At 44.2% G+C, this 13,210-nt stretch overlaps 1 protein-coding gene across 2 annotated transcripts in view; it reads left to right on the top strand.

Moving 5' to 3' along the window:
• LOC109897466 (potassium voltage-gated channel subfamily KQT member 1) overlaps positions 1 to 13,210 on the top strand; it is a 323,503-nt gene that overhangs the window by 205,956 nt on the left and 104,337 nt on the right. For both annotated transcript variants that reach the window (XM_031833218.1, XM_020491956.2), the window contains exons 17-18: positions 1,501 to 1,541; positions 5,588 to 5,649. In XM_031833218.1, coding sequence (XP_031689078.1) covers positions 1,501 to 1,541; positions 5,588 to 5,649 — 103 coding nt within the window. The remainder of the gene's footprint in view (positions 1 to 1,500; positions 1,542 to 5,587; positions 5,650 to 13,210) is intronic.

Genomic DNA, 13,210 nt, shown 5'->3' with positions numbered 1-13,210 from the left:
CATTCCTCTTGAAAGGGTTGGTGTAACTGAGTCAGGTTTGTAGGCCTCCTTGCTTGCACAGGCTTTTTCAGTTCTGCCCACAAATTTTCAAAAGAATTGAGATCAGGGCTTTGTGATGGCCACTCCAGTACCTTGACTTTGTTGTCCTTAAGCCATTTTGCCACAACTTTGGAAGTATGCTTGGGGTCATTATCCATTTGGAAGACCCATTTGCGACCAAGGTTTAACCTCTTGACTGATGCCTTGAGATGTTGCTTCAATATATCCACATAATTTTCCTCTTCATGATGCCATCTATTTTGTGAAGTGCATCAGCCTCTCCTGCAGCAAAGCACCCCCACAACATGATGCTGCCACCCCCATGCATGGTTGGGATGGTGTTCTTTGGCTTGCAAGCACCCCCCCCCCCCACCTTTTTCCTCCAAACATAACAATGGTCATTATGCCCAAGCAGTTCTATTTTTGTTTCATCAGACCAGAGGACATTTCTCCAAAAAGTACGATTTTTGTTCCCATGTGCAGTTGCAAACCGCAGTCTGGCTTTTTTATGGCTGTTTTTGAGCAGTGGCTTCTTCCTTGCTGAGCGGCCTTTCAGGTTATGTCGATATAGGGCTTGTTTTGCTGTGGATATAGATACTACCTGTTTCCTCCAGCATCTTCATAAGGTCCTTTGCTGCTGTTCTGGGATTGATTTGCACTTTTCGCACCAAAGTATGTTTATCTCTAGGAGACAGAACGTGCCTCCTTCCTGAGCGGTATGATGGCTGCGTGGTCCCATGGTGTTTATGCTATTGTTTGTACAGATGAACATGGTACCTTCAGGCGTTTGGAAATTGCTCTCAAAAATTAACCAGACTTGTAGAGGTTTAAAAAAAAAATCTGAGGTCTTGGCTGATTTCTTTTGATTTTCCAATGATGTCCAGCAAAGAGGCAGTGAGATTAAAGGTAGGCCTTGAAATACATCCACAGGTACACCTCCAATTGACTCAAATTATGTCAATTATCCTATCAGAAGCTTCTAAAGCCATGACATCATTTTCTGGAATTTTCCAAGCTGTTTAAAGCCACAGTCAACTTAGTGTATGCAAACTTCTGACCCACTGGAATTGTGATACAGTGAATTATAAGTGAAATAATCTGTCTGGAAACAATTGTTGGAAAATTGACTTGTGTCATGCACAAAGTAGATGTCCTAACCGACTTGCCAAAACTATAGTTTGTTAACAATACATTTGTGGAGTGGTTGAAAAACAAGATTTAATGACTCCAACCTAAGTGTATGTAAACTTCCTCTCTCTTTCGATCTTTCCTTCTTCCTCTCTTTCTTTCCATCTTCCCCTCTCTCTCTGTTTGTCTCTCTCTTTCTTTCACTCTCTTGCTTCATCTATATTTCTTTCCTTCCACTTTTCTGTCACAGACATAAAACACTAACCAATGCTGCAAAGCTTTGTCCAAAGTTTTCCCTAACGTGTCTGTCTTGTGCTCCTTTTTGGTCCCCAGACTGGACCATACGTTGGGGAAACCAGGAATGTTTCTGGCAGGTAAAACCCACTTGAGGATACTCATGAACTCTTGTCACTCCTCACTGTGCCCCCTAATGTTATATACATCTCACAAACAGAGACAACCAGGCACCATGATAAGACTGAATAGACTAGACTAAATATTCTGCCAAGAGATCCCTGGTGTGTTTAGTGTGTACACGTAGTGTGTATAGAGTGTATACATAGTTTGTGAGTGTGTGTGTTTGGATTTGTGAGTTTGGGTACACACACACACACTAGTATTTGTATGCACAACCTGTCTCCCCCTCTCCTCCTCCTCCTCCTCCTCCTCCTCCTTCTCCTCCTCTTCTCTCCTCCTCTGCGCACCCCCTCATCTCCTCCTCTCCTTTTTTCTCCCCCTCTTCCTCCTTCTCTGCTTCTTCTCCTTCTCCTCCCCCTGCTCTGTGTACCACCATCTTCTTCCTCTTCTCCATCTCTCTCTTCCACCTCCTCTTCCTCCTCCTCCTCCCTTCCCCTCCAACTCCACCTGGATGTTAACATGTCTTGGCTGACCCAGGAAGCTAACGGGGGAGCTAACATGGTTAAACACTTTCTTGATTGGCCCTGGTATTGGATTAGGAATCCAGCTGAGAAGCTTAGCGCACTTCCACGTGTTCTCCACACACACACACACACACACACACACACACACACACACACACACACACGCACACGCACACGCACACACACACACACACACACATACTACATGACACACTCCACTTCCATAACAACGAAACCAGCCATACAGTATAAAACTAGCGCAGTCAGCCTGCCAAACACACAGCCCACTTCCCCCAAGTCCAAAGCCTTAGACTGAGTCTGCTCTGGCCCTAGGATGGAGCCCCATTACACTGATCTACTGCTGTTATGTTTATAGGAACTCACTGCATGACTAAGACCTATTTGCGTTAGGGGCCCCTTAGTAAGGAAGTGGGGGGAGGGGTTGTGTGTGCGTGTGTGTGTGTGTGTGTGTGTGTGTGTGTGTGTGTGTGTGTGTGTGTGTGTGTGTGTGTGTGTGTGTGTGTGTGTGTGTGTGTGTGTGAGAGAGAGAGAGACAGGGGTGGTGTGTGTGTACTCTGGGTTTCTTTACATGGGGTGTAATGATGAACCTGCAGTCCCCGCATTTATATCCGCGGGGCGGACGGGTTTAGGGTCATTAAATATTGTGTGGCTGAAGGGTGGGTGGATGGCGGGCAGATTGAATAGATTTAAAAAATAATTTAAGATTTAAAAAATACCTTACAAAATCCATAAATGGATCTTTCTTGTGCAATTTATGTTTTCTTTCATAATTTTAGTCTATCTGGTATTAGTGCACCAGCCTAAACTTTAGGACTTAACTGTACACACGCCAAATAGCCTACACAGCTAATCAGCAAGTAATCAAATCCAATCAAATCAAATGTATTTATATAGCGCTTCGTACATCAGCTGATATCTCAAAGTGCTGTACAGAAACCCAGCCTAAAACCCCAAACAGCAAGCAATGCAGGTGTTGAAGCACGTTGGCTAGGAAAAACTCCCTAGAAAGGCCAAAACCTAGGAAGAAACCTAAAGAGGAACCAGGCTATGAGGGGTGGCCAGTCCTCTTCTGGCTGTGCGGGGTGGAGATTATAACAGAACATGGCCATAATGTTCAAATGTTCATAAATGACCAGCATGGTCAAATAATAATAATCACAGGCAGAACAGTTGAAACTGGAGCAGCAGCACGGCCAGGTGAACTGGGGACAGCAAGGAGTCATCATGCCAGGTAGTCCTGAGGCATGGTCCTAGGGCTCAGGTCCTCCGAGAGAGAAAAAGAAAGAGAGAATTAGAGAGAACATACTTAAATTCACACAGGACACCGGATAAGACAGGAGAAGTACTCCAGATATAACAAACTGACCCTGGCCCCTCGACACATAAACTACTGCAGCATAAATACTGGAGGCTGAGACAGGAGGGGTCAGGAGACACTGTGGCCCCATCCGATGATACCCCCAGACAGGGCCAAACAGGAAGGATATAACACCACCCACAGCCCCCACACCACTAGAGGGATATCTTCAACCACCAACTTACCATCCTGAGACAAGGCCGAGTATAGCCCACAAAGATCTCCGCCACGGCACAACCCAGGGGGGGGGGCATCCCAGACAGGAAGATCATATCAGTGACTCAACCCACTCAAGTGACGCACCCCATCCTAGGGACGCTTTCTGCCAGTTTCCAAAGTAATGCTTTTGGAAACTGGCAGAAAAAGTTCATGTCAATTCACGGAGGCAAAAAGGGAATTCTAGAAGTTTAATTCAATAAGACAAAAGCTGTGAAAGGAGAGTTCAAAATAAAGAGAAGGGAGGGACAGAAAAAAAATCATGTTTGCTTAAATGTGGTTAAATGGTAAAAGAGGATGATAAGAGTGCGGGCTATGTTATGTGTGGTGATTGTGAGGCGCTATACAAATTTGACAGTCACAAGACGGGACTTCAAATAGGCCTATGGCATGTCAAGGGAACTGTAGCCTGTTTAGATGGGTTAAATGGAAACTGAAATCTGGACAATGACTGTAACATCTCACATAGCCTTTATATTATCTCCTGCAGAATTAAGCATTTCTTTCAGTAAAATGATACACCAAATGTAGGCAAAATTTGGACATGGGAACAGCAGTGGAGAAATGTGATTTATTTATTTCTGCATCTTGAAAGAATGCAATGCTCAGCTAGATATCATCTGATCTGTAGAGGTGCTGTCTTCATCATACAAGCATCATAAAAGCTGATAGTATTTCAACCACATAAAATGAACCTGAAGTGAAATCCTCTCAGAAACATTTAGGGGTTGAGTTGTTTTCACAGCTTTCTTTTTCCTTATAACCCGTCAAACTGATGTCATCTGGATATTTTAAACTGAAAATCTTTCCTGTTTTGTTGTTGTTGCGTTATTGTATTTTCTCCCCAGTCCCTAAATGTATTTTCTCCCCAGTCCCTAAATGTATTTTCTCCCCAGTCCCTAAATGTATTTTCTCCCCAGTCCCTAAATGTATTTTCTCCCCAGTCCCTAAATGTATTTTCTCCCCAGTCCCTAAATGTATTTTCTCCCCAGTCCCTAAATGTATTTTCTCCCCAGTCCCTAAATGTATTTTCTCCCCAGTCCCTAAATGTATTTTCTCCCCAGTCCCTAAATGTATTTTCTCCCCAGTCCCTAAATGTATTTTCTCCCCAGTCCCTAAATGTATTTTCTCCCCAGTCCCTAAATGTATTTTCTCCCCAGTCCCTAAATGTATTTTCTCCCCAGTCCCTAAATGTATTTTCTCCCCAGTCCCTAAATGTATTTTCTCCCCAGTCCCTAAATGTATTTTCTCCGTGAGATGACAGAGAAGAATGTACAGATGTAAATAGATTGAAGCATTCATTTTATCGTTCTATTGTTCTGTTGAGCAAGGGTTATTTAGTCTTCTAAAGCAACATAATGACAGAGGAGAAGCTACATGTATCTAATTAAAGACAAGTTGACTAACAAATAGCCTAACAAAACGTCAAAAATTAGAAGCAGAAACATATCTAAATCAGGCCCCCAAACAATCATGCACCCCTTCTCAAAAAGGTGTTCTGCCATCTTTGACTGTAGTCCATAGCGCATTTTCTATATTTGCGGGTTAGGGTTGGGTGCGGGCCTCAGACTAATAGCGTGTAATTTAAGATGATTCAAATAGGCAAATGAATGAGTACCATGGGCGGTTGGGTACAATAGGTTATTGGTCTTGTCTCATGGCAGTTAGATGTAAATTGGCTTGTAGTCGAGAAACAATGGTTGAACGGACCCCCTTTAGTCTCCACTCCTGCTATCTACCTTCCCTTAGGCCTTGTGACATCTGATACCAGCAATGACCTCAGAGAATTAAGTTACAGCAAGTCTCGCTATTGACCCTATAGGAATAGATCAGGATCTTTTGCATGCCTTGTGTTGCCCCCACCAATGATGATTGAGATTGTACCACCCACCACAATAGCGAGGCCAGTGTTTGAATGAAGGGAAATGTGTGTGTTGTTTTTCAGAGAAAGGTGTAGATAAAGAATACTACACTGTGGGAGCCAGACTGGTCCGCCTGGAGGACAAGGTAAAAACAGGTTTATTCCTCCCTGTTCTTTGTGTGTGTGTGTGTGTGTGTGTGTGTGTGTGTGTGTGTGTGTGTGTGTGTGTGTGTGTGTGTGTGTGTGTGTGTGTGTGTGTGTGTGTGTGTGTGTGTGTGTGTGTGTGTGTGTGCGTGCGTGTGTGTGGATTTGCAATCTTTGTATGTGTGTGTATGTGCGTGTGTGTGTGTGTGTGTTCATGTGTGTGTCATGAGGTAACTTTGTGCGTGAGTGCTTGTGTGTGTGCGTGCATAATGGATTCCCACATAAATAAATACTATAGTAAGTGTTTTTGCAGACTAAACTGTAGAATTCAATGTAGTGGTTTTGCGGACTTAAGTCCCTTTACTGTGGTATACTGTAGTATTTGCAGTTAACTATAGTAAACTCAGAAAACATCCCTTTTTCAGGACCCTGTCTTTCAAAGATAATTAGTAAAAATCCAAATAACTTCACAGATCTTCATTGTAAAGGGTTTGAACACTGTTTCCCGTGCTTATTCAATGAACCATAAACAATTAATGAACATGCACCTGTGGAACGGTCGTTAAGACACTAACAGCTTACAGATGGTAGGCAATTATTGTCACAGTTGAAAACTTAGGACACTAAAGAGGCCTTTCTACTGACTCTGAAAAACACCAAACGTGCCTTAGGCATGCTGCAAGGAGGCATGAGGACTGGAGATGTGGTCAGGGCAATAAATTGCAATGTCCGTACTATGAGATGCCTAAGACAGCGCTACAGGGAAACAGGATGGACAGCTGATCATCCTCGCAGTGGCAGACCAAGTGTAACAACACCTGCACAGGATCGGCACATCCAAACATCACACCTGCAGAACAGGTACAGGATGGCAACAACAACTGCCAGAGTTACACCAGGAACTTACAATCCCTCCATCAGTGCTCAGACTGTCCGCAATAGGCTGAGAGAGACTGGACTCAGGGCTTGTAGGCCTGTTGTAAGGCAGGTCCTCACCAGACATCACCGGCAACAATGTCGCCTATGGGCACAAACCCACCGTCACTGGACCAGACAGGACTGGCAAAAAGTGCTCTTCACTGACGAGTCGTGGTTTTGTGGTCGGATTTGCATGTATCGTCGAAGGAATGAGCGTTACACCGAGGCCTGTACTCTTGAGCGGAATCGATTTGGAAGTGGTGGGTCTGGGGCGGTGTGTCACAGCATCATCGGACTGAGCTTGTTGTCATTGCAGGCAATCTCAATGCTGTGCGTTACAGGGAAGACATCCTCCTCACTCATTTGGTACACTTCCTGCAGGCTCATCCTGACATGACCCTCCAGCATGACAATGCCACCAGCCATACTGCTTGTTCTGTGCGTGATTCCCTGCAAGACAGGAATGTCAGTGTTCTGCCATGGACAGCGAAGAGCCCGGATCTCAATCTCATTGAGCACGTCTGGGACCTGTTGGATCGGAGGGTGAGGGCTAGGTCCATTCCCCCCAGAAATGTCCGGGAACTTGCAGGTGCCTTGGTGGAATAGTGGGGTAACATCTCACAGCAAGAACTGGCAAATCTGGTGCAGTCCATGAGGAGGAGATGCACTGCAGTACTTAATGCAGCTGGTGGCCACACCAGATACTGACCGTTACTTTTGATTTTGACCCCCCCTTTGTTCAGGGACCCATTATTCCATTTCTGTTTGTCACATGTGTCACACCCTGACCTTAGAGAGCCTTTTTGTGTCTCTATTTGGTTTGGTCAGGGTGTGATTTGGGTGGGCATTCTATGTTCTGATTTCTATGTTTTTTGTGTTTATATGTTTTGGTTCTCAATCAGGGACAGCTGTCTATCGTTGTCTCTGATTGGGAATCATACTTAGGTAGCCCATTTCCCCTCCTTTCAGTGTGGGAAATTGTCTTTGTTAGGGGCACTATAGCCTTTGTAAGTGTCACTGTCGTTTTTGTTATTTCTTGTTTTGTTGGCGACATTGTAACAAATCAAAGAAACCACGCTGCACCTTGGTCTCATTCCGACGACGGCCGTGACAACATGTCTGTGGAACTTGTTCAGTTTATGTCTCAGTTGTTGAATCTTGTTATGTTCATACAAATATTTACACATGTTAAGTTTGCTGAAAATAAACGCAGTTGACAGTGAGAGTGCGTTTCTTTTTTTGATGTGTTTATAAATACTGTAGTTAAAGAAAACTATAGTATATACTATAGAAATGAATGTTGTGTTTTGCAGATTGTAGTATACTGTAGTATTTACTGTAGGGTTTTGTGGACTGTAGTATACTGTGGTGTATTTGTGGACAGTAGTATACTGTAGTATTTACTGTAGGGTTTTTGTGAACTGTAGTATACTGTGGTGTATTTGTGGACAGTAGTATACTATAGTATTTACTGTAGAGTTTTTGCAGACATTGATGTAGTGTTTACTATATTGTTTTATTATCTTTGACATAGAAGTGGAGGATTTCTCCTTTAGGAAACATACTGGAGAAATACTTAAATAGCACATTTTCCAAAAACCTGTTGGTAGGTCTGGGCAGATAGTTCAGCACTTCTGCATTTTATCTATAATCTGTAGGGAACAATATATTCTATACTTGGCTTTTAGGCTTCTCACTTATGGGTAGACAAATTGTGATATGGGAAGGGGAATGGGCAGGGCATATGCACATTAAATACTTTAGTATTTACTATAGTTAAAAAGGTGTAGTGTTTTTGCAGACTGTAGTGGTTTTGCAGACATTACTGTAGTATTAACTATAGTGGGTTTTTTTTGGGGGGGGGTATACTGCTGTAGTATTTACTGTAGTATTCTACAGTATGCTACAACATTCTTTAGTAAGTACCAGTGGTGGAAAAAGTACCCAATTGTCATACTTGAGCAAAGGTAAAAGTCACCCAGTAAAATACTACTTGAGTAAAAGCCTAAAATTATTTTAAATACACTTAAGTCTCAAAAGTAAAAGTATAAATAATTTAAAATGTCTTATATTAAGCAAACCAGACAGCACCATTTTCTTGTTTATTTATTTACAGATGGCCAGAGGCTCACTCCAACACTTAGACATCATTTACAAACTAAGAATTTGTGTTTAGTGAGTCCGTCAGATCAGAAGCATGTAGGGATTATTAGGGATGTTCTCTTGATAAGTGCGTAAATTGGAAAATGTTAATGTCCTGCTAAGCATTTAAAATGTAACGAGTACTTTTGGGGTTGAGGGAAAATTTATGGAGGAATTATTTTAAAAAATTAACTTTATTTAACTAAGTTAAGAACAAATTCTTATTTTCAATGACGGCCTAGGAACAGTGGGTTAACTGCCTGTTCAGGGGCAGAACAACAGATTTGTTACTAGTCCACCGCTCTAACCACTAGGCTACCCTGCCGCCCCAGGAAAAGGTACATTATTTTCTTTAAGAATGTAGTGAAGTAAAATGAAAACTTAAAAAAATATAAATAGTAAAGTAAAGTACATATACCCCAAAAAACGCAGTTCGTACTGCAGTTTTCTATTGTAAACTGTAGTATTTTTTCATGTGGGTTTTCTTCAACAGAGTATGTTATGGCTGGTTACGGTCCATCGAGACGTTAAACACTCCTGATGGTATCCTAATCTCTTAGTTGTAATCTGCTGCTTGCCAGTGTGTACGTGACACGCAAGGTGTTTCATATTTGTCTGTTGATTAACGTTTCGTCAGTGTTTCCATGCCAACGACCCTATACCCTCTGTCCTCTACAACAACAAGTTGACTTGTGACGACAGTGGGTTGTGACTTGTGTTTATGATTCCAAAGGAGAACATGGAGGTTTTAAAAAGGCATTTCTAATACCAGCTAGAAGGGAGAGAGCACGCACACACACACACACGCACACGCACACACACACGCGCACACACACACACACACACACACACACACACACACACACACACACACACACACACACACACACACACACACACACACACACACACACACACACACACACACACACACACACACACACACACACACACACACACACACACACACACACACACACACACACACAGAGCCCTCTGGATCTCAGTGGATCACAGCCAATAGGCAGCAGCTGTGTTATGGAGACCTGTGCTGTAACCAGGCGTGTCCCACTAGGCAGAGACCAGGCAGGGCAGTGCCACCACGTGATGCCTGCCTAATGCCCAGTCATTGGCCACCAGGGACCATGTTGTGCCAGCGTTAGTTGGTCTGACTGGAGCCTGTGGGCCGGATGCGGTGCCACTGCAGTCCTGTGACTATCAGCATGTGTGAAGCCTTTCACTCACGTGGGGAATCATCCGATTCTGGTGTTTTTCCGCTCAGGGAAGTCTCACAGGATGACAATACGGCTGGAATGGGAGCCATTAAGCTGCCTGTCATTCAGAGGTCTCTGGTTCTCTTTAAACTGAGAGAGAAAGGGAGAGAAAGTGTATGTGTGTGTGTTTGTGTGTGTGGAGTTCAATGCTTTTCTCCATACTACCATGGTTTTTGTTATAGGCATTGACTTTGGCTCATGGCTCCATGTCTACTATAATGCATGAGTGAAAGGACACAGCTCTCCTAGACCTCTGGTATTGACAAGAGTGAAATGATCCTGAACTAAAGACTAACCCTACAGGAGGGTAAAGGAGAGACTCACCCCACCACATATTGAGTTCTGGCCCATTTGCTGTCTGTGCATGTTGTGATCACAATCTCCTGATTGGTAACATAAACCCACATTTATAAAACACACTCGCTGTCCCTCTTACATCCTGTGTCACACAGCAAAGCAATCTGACAGAAACGTAAAGTGAAACCGAAGGTTCCTAATTAGCAGACTGATTCAGGTGAAACAGCTGTTCAGAGCAGCAGGCAGCAGCCTATTGTGAGGAACCCAAAGCCCCCAAAGCAAATGTGTCTCCAATCACTGCATGCTCCCCGAGTACAATATGAAAAGTGTTTTGCATGACTCCTAGTAGAGTTGCCGTGGTGACCAATTCCACACAGCAGAACTGAAAAATAGAAGTAAAAGCATGATACCCAGAGCGCCAACTTGCTTGACTGTTTTCTGTGTGTATGTCCTCTCATATTATAATTGTAGTCATGTGAAACATTTGTTTTGACGGGTTTGTGCAGTGCCCCCGGCAGGCAGGTGGATGAACCCAATGGCCCACCCTCTGTCTGTCCGTGCCTTGGCACATTCCTCCTCTCTCCACTCTGCTGCTCCAGAGGCAGCCTGGCCAGGTCCATCTCATTGTTTGACTTTTCCTTATCTACTCTCTCTCCCTCCCTCCACCCGCCTCAGCCCTAGCCCTCAGTCCTCAGCCTCAGTCCTTAGCCCTCAGTCCTCAGCCTCAGTCCTCAGCCTCAGGCCTCATTCCTCAGCCTCAGTCCTCAGCCTCAGTCCTCAGCCTCAGTCCTCAGCCCTCAGTCCTCAGCCTCAGTCCTCAGCCTCAGTCCTCAGCCTCAGTCCTCAGCCCTCAGCCCTAGCCCTCAGTCCTCAGCCTCAGTCCTCAGCCTCAGTCCTCAGCCCTCAGCCCTAGCCCTCAGTCCTCAGCCTCAGTCCTCAGCCTCAGTCCTCAGCCCTCAGTCCTCAGCCTCAGTCCTCAGCCTCAGTCCTCAGCCTCAGTCCTTAGCCCTCAGGCTCAGTCCTCAGCCTCAGTCCTCAGCCTCAGTCCTCAGCCTCAGTCCTCAGCCCTCAGCCCTAGTCCTACTTTTACTTCACTTCATAAAGAAGATAATGTACTTTTTACTCCGTACATTTTATTTGACACCTAAAAGTACTCGTTACATGTTGAATGCTTAGCAGGACAGGAAAATGGCCCAATTCACACACTTATCAACAGAACACCCCTGGTCATCCCTACTGCCTCTGACCTGGAGGACTCACTAAACACACATGCTTGGTTTGTAAATGATGTGTGAGTGTTGGAGTGTGCACCTTGCTCTCCCTAACAAAATGCAAGTAAAACATGTGCTGTCTGGTTTGCTTAATATAAGGAATGTGAAATGATTTATACTTTTGCTTTTGATACCTAAGTGTATCTTAGCAATTTAATTTACTTTTGATGCTTCAGTATATTTAAAACCAAATACTTTCAGTGTGTGTTGTGTGTGCCTGTCAGTGTGTATGCAACTCCTCCCCTGGCTTTCTCTTCGTCCATTCTTGGTCTGCCTCCAACCACCACTACAGATCTTCATTTGATCTTCATTTGATCACCCCGTTGCGGGAGAACTTTCCTGCAATGCAGGAAATGTCAAACTTGTAGTGTGTTTGAGGTTTCAGACTTGATTTTCCCGTACAAAGAATGGATCAACCCCTACAAAAAAGTGATATTAATTGTAATCCACATAATAATTTACATTTCCTGTTGCTGCAGAATTATTTTCCTGCTGTAGCAAACTGGCTCAAATGAAGATCCTACATATTTTTGAGTTGTGATGCGTAGCGCCAGCCAGCCACTATGTCCCTCTCCTCTCTTTCTCAACACTAAACATCAACAGACAATGAGAGCTATACTGCTCTGCTCTCTGACTGGCTGTATGTAGATGTGTCTCTACTGCTCTGCTCTCTGACTGGCTGTATGTAGATGTGTCTCTACTGCTCTGCTCTCTGACTGGCTGTATGTAGATGTGTCTCTACTGCTCTGCTCTCTGACTGGCTGTATGTAGATGTGTCTCTACTGCTCTGCTCTCTGACTGGCTGTATGTAGATGTGTCTCTACTGCTCTGCTCTCTGACTGGCTGTATGTAGATGTGTCTCTACTGCTCTGCTCTCTGACTGGCTGTATGTAGATGTGTCTCTACTGCTCTGCTCTCTGACTGGCTGTATGTAGATGTGTCTCTACTGCTCTGCTCTCTGACTGGCTGTATGTAGATGTGTCTCTACTGCTCTGCTCTCTGACTGGCTGTATGTAGATGTGTGTGTGGAGCCTTCAGAGTTTCCTTGTCCCAGTTTTACCAGCACATCAGTCCAGGAAGAATTAATCACACACGCACACACACACACACACACACACACACACACACACACACACACACACACACACACACACACACACACACACACACACACACACACACACACACACACACACACACACACACACACACACACACATGTACAGACACACAAACACACACACACACACACATTGGGAGCATTAATCTTAGTGGGGGTGAAAGTTGTGAAGTGTTTGAGTGGTGGGTGTGATGGTGAGTTATACTGTGTTAATGCCTGGGCCCTGTACTCCGACAGACAGTGATTTATGGAACACAGACAGAGACAACACATCCAGCCTAAAGGCTATCTCTGGCTTTCTCCAACTCCTTTGGAAAGGAAGAGGCAGCACAGCATTGGGTTGAATTCTCCAGACAGAATGGGGATGAAGACAGATTGCAAGACGTGACAGTCTGTTATCTTTCTGTCAGACGGCATCCCTGAAAAATACAGAAACAACAAGCTCCATCGAAGGCCACTAACTTAGGGGAGCCCTGAGAAACACTGTTTAGTCCTTTTTCACGTTTATCCCATTTCCTACCATAATCAGATGTGTTTGGTC

Source organism: Oncorhynchus kisutch, linkage group LG10, assembly GCF_002021735.2.
Source record: "Oncorhynchus kisutch isolate 150728-3 linkage group LG10, Okis_V2, whole genome shotgun sequence".
In the NCBI taxonomy this organism is placed as follows: domain Eukaryota; kingdom Metazoa; phylum Chordata; class Actinopteri; order Salmoniformes; family Salmonidae; genus Oncorhynchus; species Oncorhynchus kisutch.
This window is presented reverse-complemented; position numbering and strand designations above follow the sequence as displayed.